The sequence below is a fragment of the Coffea arabica genome, chromosome 1e (genome assembly GCF_036785885.1).
Source record: "Coffea arabica cultivar ET-39 chromosome 1e, Coffea Arabica ET-39 HiFi, whole genome shotgun sequence".
NCBI classification, from domain to species: domain Eukaryota; kingdom Viridiplantae; phylum Streptophyta; class Magnoliopsida; order Gentianales; family Rubiaceae; genus Coffea; species Coffea arabica.
This window is the reverse complement of record NC_092311.1, coordinates 14,384,399-14,393,438: the sequence shown is the minus strand read 5'-3', so window position 1 is coordinate 14,393,438 and position 9,040 is coordinate 14,384,399. Positions and strand designations below refer to the sequence as shown.

The following is a 9,040-nucleotide window of genomic DNA, read 5'->3' as shown; positions in this document are numbered from 1 at the left end:
ACTTTGCAAACACATGGTCCATTGCTATGAGTCTTATACAAGTTTTCTAACCAATTTCATACCAAATAATACTACCTATACCAGATTCTAAAAGACCTAGCAATGGTCCGAAATTTCTTCCCCAAATTACCAAATATTACCCACCATCTAGATTCCAATTCCACTAGTTCTTTACTAACTTCAAAACGCTAGCCAAGTACACACCAACCTTTCAAGTTCTAACTAAACCAAACTAATTTCCCTTTTTCATTAGGGTTCCATAACAAACCTGAGTTTATTAAGAGTTTACCATTCAAATGACTTAATTACACCAAAAGTTCCATTATCAAGTCTAATCACCAACCCAATTGACTAAGAGAAGCTTAAACCAAAAAGCCCTAATTTCTCCTAGCCTTAACCAAAATTTCAACAACATTATCACTAAATTAACCCATAAAATTACTCTATAACCACCATATACTCACCATATGAACCATAAGAGAGCACAATTACAACAAAAGCATCACTTTTCATGGTTTCAAAACTTAATCACCAAAAACCAACTTTCAAATAGGATGATTTACCTTTAATTGAAGCTCTGTAGATGATCAAACCACTACAATCAAGTGCCAAGGTTGTTGTTCTAGGCTCCAAGATCAAGTTTAATGGACAAAAGTTGGTGCACCAAAGGGATTTTTCTTCTCTCTTTTCTCTCCAAATTTTCGGCCCTCTCTCTCTTTTTTTCTATGTTGTTTTGTGATTTAATCACTTGGTTTCTCTTGTATCTTCTAGATATAAGCTTAGTCATAAGCCTAGTCAAGACATTAGAAGATATTTTCTTAACACCCAATCACATAAAAGTTCCCATTTTGCTCCTTTAACCCTTACACTTCAACTTACCTTTTTTTCAACTCTTGCCCTTGAACATTTGAACTCCTTACAATTTACTCCATAGGACTTAAACTTAATCTAGTCCAAACTAATTAATCTTACTTAGTTTCTCTACTAATCACCCCACTAACTTAATCATCTATACTTACCCATGTATTAACATACACAAATGCAATTAAACAACAATCGTTTTGTCATGGGAAATATTAAGGGTTTTTAAACCCAACTTAGGGTTCTAATAAATTATAACACTAGAGGTTTTACTAGTTTAGGATTTTCTAACTTTTTAAACTTACCTAACCTATATAAAATGGATCGAATCCTATACTAAACCACACACTAGCATAACTAACTCTAACTACAACTCAAACTTGTGATTAATACAAAAACTAGAGTTTTAATCATAACCCAAATTAGGGTTTTCCAATTAACCCTAAAACCCAAATTTTACCACACAAATAATTAGCATCACATAATATCCAACTTAAGGACTAATCGGGGCCTCACAGATTTCCAACTTCTTCTGATAAAATGTAACCTTTTGAATCTAGTTTCCAACGCCACTAACCATTCTCAATTTCAAGTTGTATTGAGTGAGATATGCTTCAATTTTCAAACTGCAGTAAAGCTGGAAATCTGGAAAATCCTTCTTTCTTGCTAGCCGACTAGTCTAATTTGATTTGGGATATGTTGTTTCGAAAATTCTGGTGTCAATCACCTACCAAATATATAATAGATGTTTCTAGGACTTTGGTTTCAAAAATGGATTGAATTGGGACTGATTTCATTGTGCAAAATGTTTTGAAAAGAAAGGAAAGCAAGAAGACAGATTTGCTTTGAAACATTTTATGAACTTCAGTCATTTTGTTAACTACCTTCCCACTTAAGTTTTTGCATGAAATTTGATACAGGGGTAGTCCACATATAGAGGTTTAAGTGTACAAAATTTGGTGTTATTTTAACAACCTTTTGATATCCAAATGATGCTACAAAGTTTGCTTTTCAAATCTGGAAAATTTCTGATTTGTGCCCAAATTCCAGCCTACTTCAGACTATTATATATCAATGCTCAAAATTCAAAATTTAGTTCTATTTGTCCTGTTTGAAACCTTGTTTGGACTTCTTATTGTGTTACAAATTTCGGAGGCTAGTTCACTTTCTGTGAATTTGACCGAATTTCCAAAGTTTGCCGAAAACTAAGACTGAAACTGTCTTATAGGTTCAAGTCAGCCACTTTGGGCTGAAATTTGAATGTCTTCCGTTTATAATTTTGGAAAAATGTCTTCTAGGAACTTTTAGTACTTTGAACAAAGATTCCAACGGTGTAAAGTTTTCCATTTTTTGACATGCCAAACTCCAAATTCGATTTTCCAAAGATTGTTGTGTAAAGCTGAAATTTGCCGATTACTTAGAAAATACAATTTCGGGAACTTGACTTCTTTTCTCGATATCGATTGAATGTTTTGAACTCGATTTCATGGAAGATGCTAGTCTCTCTTTGGACTTTAAAACTTAACTCTTGAACCTCTAGTTGAGAGAATTAAAGCTCTCTTTTAAGACTTTGATTTAGTCTAAATAAGTGTGCATCCTTTCTTGGTAAATGCATGATTGTGAGTGAAGTTAATTATTATTTGCTCAGGCGCTCAAGGGGACTTTCAAGAGGAACTCGAAGCGGACGTCTAAACACTTGTTTGAATACTTACTCACTTGTTTTGAATTGGTGAATGTTCCATATAGGAGTACGTGACTTGAATAGTTTTACAACAAGTTTACTCTATAGTCATTATGTGTTTAACTATTAAGTGCTATTGATAATTGCTCCTATGAACTTTTCCACTGTTTTAAGGCGAGTGTGTACTTTATCTCATTTGACCTACTAAAATGACAAATTTCTACCGTCCAACTGATTTACCGATTTATCGATTACCGATTTACCGTTCAACCGATCTACCGTTTACCGATTTACTTGATTACCTGCTTACTTGATTACTTGATTACCGTAAATTCCGTGTTCATATGAAATTACGGCATATTGCTTACGTGTTTAAGTGTTAAGTGTTACCTATCATTGCTCTTATGAAATTGCCACCGTTTTAAGGCGAGTGTGTACTTCATCTCACTCGACCAACTAAAATGACAAATTTCTACCGTTCAACCGATTTACCGATTTACTTGATTACTTGCGCATGTTGTAAGCTCTAATCTGAACTGGATCCTGCCCTTGGTTACTAACCTGCTCGAGTCAGGATTGGGCTCGATCGGGTAGGTTGGAATCCTGGGCCACCGTTTCGGTATACTCGAGTATTACCACTGAAGGGATAAGGTGATGGCCAGACAAACCGAGGGGATATGAAGTAATAAGGTGAAGTTGACCAAAATGGTTCCACTGGAACACCGTATCCTTCAATATGTGTTTATTTCTGCATAATGATAACTGTTTCATATTAATGTGCCAATATGCAACCTTGAATCATACATGTATTATGCTCAAATTATTTGATTTAGTAGAACTGCTAGAGTGTCTTAGAACCTCACTGGGCTGTTTAGCTCATTCCACGCTTTTATTCTCCTTAACAGGGTTCAAGACCAAGAGTGCTCGTGAATAGTACTAAATTGTTTCCTTTTGAAGACTTTAAGTTGTATTATAGTAGATGACTATGGTACATATTCCGTTGGGTTGTATTTAAGCTTGAAGGTTAACTAATTGTAAGTATGAAATGTTTTGAAGTACTTTAAATATATATTGATATTATTTGAAGTATTTCTAGTTTTGAATTATGGATTGTAGTGAGTCCCGGCGAGACTTGGGCAGACGTCCTGCCGATACCCTTGGGTTCGCCCTTGGGAGAAGTGGGAGCATCACAATCTAACTAGATCTAGTGTGATTCAACCTCAAAACTTCCTTCCAAGTTTCACCCCTTCAAGTTTCCCCAAGAAAGGTCAAAGATCTTCTAGGTTGCTTGGTGATTTCTTCCACAAACCTACAAGAAGCAAGATGGATGGTGTCCCTTTACTCTTGGCTGCCCTCTTTCTCTCTCTCTCGGCTCAACAAGAAGAGAAGAAGAAGAAAAAAAAATGTGGTGGTTGATGGTTTTCCAAGTGATCTTCAAGAGCAAAATGGAGGAGGAAATGGAGAGTTCTCAAGTCTCTTTCTCTCTCTCTAAATTTCGGGTGGCGCAAGGAGGAAGAAAGAAAATGAACTCTCAAGTCTAGTTTCTTCCTTTAAAGTGTGGTAGGTGGACCACCTCACCTACTCTCTTATGTGTCGCATCCTCGTGCGACATCTTATCCTTAATTAGATTTTTCGCAACCAATATTATCCTATCATTTTTCTATTTCTATAAACTCTCTATATGCTCTAGATTTCATCTTAAGATTAAATTCCACGCCACCACTCCAAAGTTTCACACTTAATGCTAGCCAAACGATAACCGGGCAATTAAAAATAAAATTTTCAACTAAGTTGTAAAATGACATTTTAATAGATGAGAATACCAAAAATTTGGCAAAATCACATAATATAAATATTTTCATCATTATTATTTACCTTTCAAAAATAGTAAAAATTTTAGAGCCCTCACATCCTTCCCCCCCTTAAAAGAATTTTGTTCTCAAAATTCTCACCTTTCTAAACGAACAACTCAGGATACTTTTTCTGGATCTCCTCTTCTGCCTCCCAAGTCGATTCCTCGATATCATAATTTCTCCAAAGGACCTTAACCAAAGGAATTTTCTTGTTTCTCAAGTCCTTTACCTCTCGATCAAGAATCTTCACAGGATGTTCTTCATACGAAAACGATTCATCTACTTCAATATCTTCAAGGTGAATCACATGAGTTGGATCCGGATGATACTTCTTGAGCATAGAGACGTGGAAAACATTATGGATCTTAGACATACTAGCAGGCAAATCCAACTGATATGCCACTTTTCCAATTCGTCGAAGAATTTCAAAAGGTCCAATATACCTTGGTTTTAATTTCTTCCCTTTCTTTGATACAACTCCTCCTTTCATGGGTTTAAGTCTCAAGAAGACCTTATTCCCCACTTCGAATTCCAAATTTTTTCTCCTATTATCCGCATAACTCTTTTGTCTACTCTGGGCAGTTTGGAGCCGTTCTTGTACTATCTTTACTTTCTCATATGCTTCTTCAACCCAGGGTATAGTGGTTGGATCCAAAATCTTTCTCTTTCCTACTTCATCCCAGTGGGTCGGCGATCGATATTTTCTTCCACATAGTGATTCGTAAGGTACCATTTGAACTGAAGCATGGTAACTATTATTATACGCAAACTCGGCCAATGTCAAATGATGACTCTGACTTCCTCCGAATTCCATTATACATGATCTTAACATATCCTCCAAAGTCTGGATTGTTCTCTCCGACTGTCCATCCGTTTGGGGATGATATACTGTACTCAAGTTTAATTTGGTCCCAAAAGTCTCTTGGAATTTTTGTCAAAATCGGGAACAAACCTCGGATCCCTATCAGAAACGATACTTATAGGAATTCCATGTATCCTCACAATTTTATCCATATAAAATTTTGCTAGTTTTTCCAAAGAGTATTTCATATTCCCCGGCAGGAAATGTGCAGTCTTAGAAAGCCGATCTACTACCACCCAAACCACATCCACTCGGGTGTCTCTAGAGGCTGCAAAAGTCCCCAAGGTTTCTGGTATTCAGTCTTAACTTGTTGGCAGACAAGACATGTTTGAACAAATCTAGCCACTTCCTTTTTCAAGCCATCCCACCAATACAACCCTTTTAAATCTTGGTACATCTTATTACTCCCAGGGTGTGTCGTATACTTAGATCAGTGTGTTTCTCCTAATATTTTCCTTCTTATTCCTTCATCACCGGGCACCACGATTCGATCTCGAAATCTTAGTACTCTTTCAGACCCTACTTTAAAATCTTGGGTTCCCTCTTTCTGTGCTTTTTCCAACCATTTTTACACCATATCATCCTTCTTTTGTGCCTCTTTAATACATTCTAACAATGGAGACTTTAATGCCAAATTCTCAAATACAACATTTTCTCCTTCTAGGCGCGGATTCCACTCGCTCACCTTCTCCAACATACTGCACTCTCTAACCATTAACCCTGCCACTTGAGCTTTTAGACTTAACGCATCCGCTACTACATTAGTCTTTTCAGGGTGATAGTTAATGGTGCAGTCGTAATCCTCAAGAAATTCTACCCATCGCCTCTGTCTCAAATTCAGCTCCTTTTGAGAAAATGGATACTTAAGACTCTTATAGTCCGTAAAAACCTCAAATGTCACCCCATATAAATAATGTCTCCACTTTTCAACGTAAAAATGACTGCAACTAACTCCAAATCATGAGTCGGGTAATTCTGTTCATAGGGTTTTAATTTTCGAGAGACATAAGCAATAACTTTCCCATTTTGCATCAAAGCGCAACCCAATCCTTCCTCAGAGGCATTTGAGTAAACCATAAATCCTTCCCTTCCCATTAGGTAATGTCAATATCAGGGTCATTGTCAAACGCTTCTTTAACTCTTGAAAACTAACTTCACACTTAGGATTCTATATAAACTTGCCATGCTTCTTGGTCAGATTAGCCAGTGGCCCAACAATTCTCGAAAAGTCCTTAATAAATCGGCAGTAATATCCTGCTAAACCAAGAAACTTCTAACTTTCGTAGGGGTCTCTGGTTGTTTCCATTGAGTAATAGTGTCAACCTTAGATAGGTCTACAGAAATCCCATCCTTAGAAATCTTATACCCTAAAAAGAATACTTCCTCCAACCAGAATTCACATTTAGTGAATTTAGCATACAATTGGTGCTCTCTTAGAGTTTGTAGCACTATCTTCAAGTGTCGGGCATGATCTTCTCGGGTTTTAGAATACACCAAAATGTCGTCTATAAACACCACTATAAACTGATCCAAATATGGCTTAAAGACTCGCTGCATTAAGTCCATGAATGCGGCAGGAGTATTAGTCAGTCCGAAGGGCATCACCACAAACTCAAAGTGCTCATACCTCGAGTTAAAAGCAGTTCTCAGTATATCATCCTTCCTAATTCTTAACTGATAATACCCTTGCCTGAGGTCCAACTTAGAAAATACTACCGACCCTTCCAACTGATCAAACAGTTCATCAAAAAGTGGTAAAGGATACTTGTTCTTTATTGTCACATTATTCAGCCCTCGGAAGTCTATATACAACCTCAAACTCCCATCCTTTTTCTTGACAATTAATACAGGCGTTCCCCAAGGCGAATCGTTTTCCCTAATAAATCCCCACTCTAACAGATCTTGTAATTGAATCTTTAACTCCTTAAGTTCCGCAGGGGCCATCAGGGTTTTAGAAATGGGAGCTGTCCCTGGCACTAAATCAATCTTAAACTCCACCTCCCGCTCGGGAGGTAAGGATTCTAACTCCTCAGGAAAAACGTCGGGATAATCTCTCACTATTGGCACATCTTCCAACTTCGCTTTATCACTTGGAGGGTTTATTTGAAAAGTCAAATAACCTTGAGTGCCCTTACTTATTAACTTTCTAGCCCGAAATCCTGAAATAAGGGCAGACGAACCGAATCTTCCCTTCATATCCAATCTTAATGTAACTTCCCCCGGAATGCAAAATTTCACAATCTTCGTCCTACAGTTCAAGTTAGCATGATATCGGACTAAACAATCCATCCCTATAATAACATCGTACCCTTTGATGTCCAAACTCACTAGGTTTACCAATAACTTCCTTTCTCCAACCCAAATTTCACAGTTCCTATACACCAGATTTGAAATCAGACTTTGGTTTCCCGTAGGTGTTCTAACCTCTAGGTCATAAGGTAATCTAACCGGCTTTATATCTATCCCACACACAAAAGCAGAACTCACAAACGAATGCGAAGCACTAGGGTCAACTAAGACTTTAGCTAAACGATGAAAAATAGGGATAGTACCTTTGACAACCTCCGTTGGATTAGGAACTTGCTAATGATCCAGGGCATAAACCCTAACTGGAACTCTCAGTCGATTCCCCACTGCACTAGCCTGACTGGGGATTGGCTTGTCCATCTGACAAACTCCACTTCTCTCTTGAGCCTTAGGAAACGTAGTCAAATGATGATCACTACTTCCACACTTCAAGAATTTCCCTTCTTTTTTCCAACACCTATCCTCCGTATGATTAGTCTTCCCACAATAGTTACAATACATACTAGGAGTTGATACTTGGCTTCCTTGTGGGACATTCCTTGACTATCCCTTTCCACTTGACGTCCCTCTAGAAAATGCCCCTCTCGACGTAGCTCCTCTCGTCATTGTTCCTCTTGGTGCTTTCGAGGTGTTCACTCCACTCATTCCTCTCCCAAAATTGAGAGGTGGAGCATTCGCATCCACTGGACCACGGCTACCACTAGGAGCATTCCTTTTTCTTGTATTAAAGGCACTCAATTGAGCTTTTGCACTTTCAATTCTCTGAACCCTCTCAATTGCATCACTAAAACTGGTGATTTGGGCCGCTGCTATACCTTCTTGTATTTCCACATTTAAATCTTGAATAAACCTCCTTATCCTCCTCTGTTCAGTCGCCACCAACTCAGGGGTGAACTTTGACAATTTGATGAATAGTGTCTCGTACTCCGCGACACTTAGCAATCCTTGCTTACACTTGATGAAATCATCTTCCCTTTTCTCTTGGGTTAGCGGAAGGAGGAATTTAGTATTAAACTCCCGGGTAAAGTTTACCCAAGTCCTAGGAGTCTGTTTTCTATCCCACTTGGCCCTTATCATGTTCCACCATGATTGGGCAGCTTCCTCGAACTGAAACATGGCAAATGCCACTTGCCCTTCCTCCGTGCAATTTAGAGCAGCAAAAATATCAGCAATTCTTTCTAACCATCTCTCAGCCATTTCTGGATCAGACCCTCTAGAGAACTTAGGTGGGAAAAACCTCTGGAAGCGCTCTAGAGCTCTATCCTCCCCACCTCAGGGTTTACGGGTTGGTTTACAGTTCCATGACCTGGTTGGTTAGCCAAACGTTCCAGAATGTCTGTCATTCGGTTAATGGCAGTAGCCACTTGTTCCCCAACCTCGTCTCTAGATCCATGATTTTGGTCAGCGCCCGACTCTCGGTTGCCTTCCACGTTATGAGATTGTCTAGCTCCTCGCCCTCGACCTCTTCTACCTTCC

At 38.3% G+C, this 9,040-nt stretch overlaps 1 protein-coding gene across 1 annotated transcript; it reads right to left on the bottom strand.

Moving 5' to 3' along the window:
- Positions 1-8,107: 8,107 nt before the first annotated feature.
- On the bottom strand, positions 8,108-8,761 carry LOC113692037 (uncharacterized). The gene has a single exon (XM_027210374.1). The coding sequence runs from the start codon at positions 8,759-8,761 to the stop codon at positions 8,108-8,110; it is 654 nt and encodes a 217-aa protein (XP_027066175.1).
- Positions 8,762-9,040: the final 279 nt, after the last annotated feature.

What these genes read in the sequence shown, in the direction of transcription:
- LOC113692037 (XM_027210374.1), bottom strand. Translation starts at nt 8,761, where the DNA reads ATGGCTGAGAGATGGTTAGAAAGAATTGCTGATATTTTTGCTGCTCTA.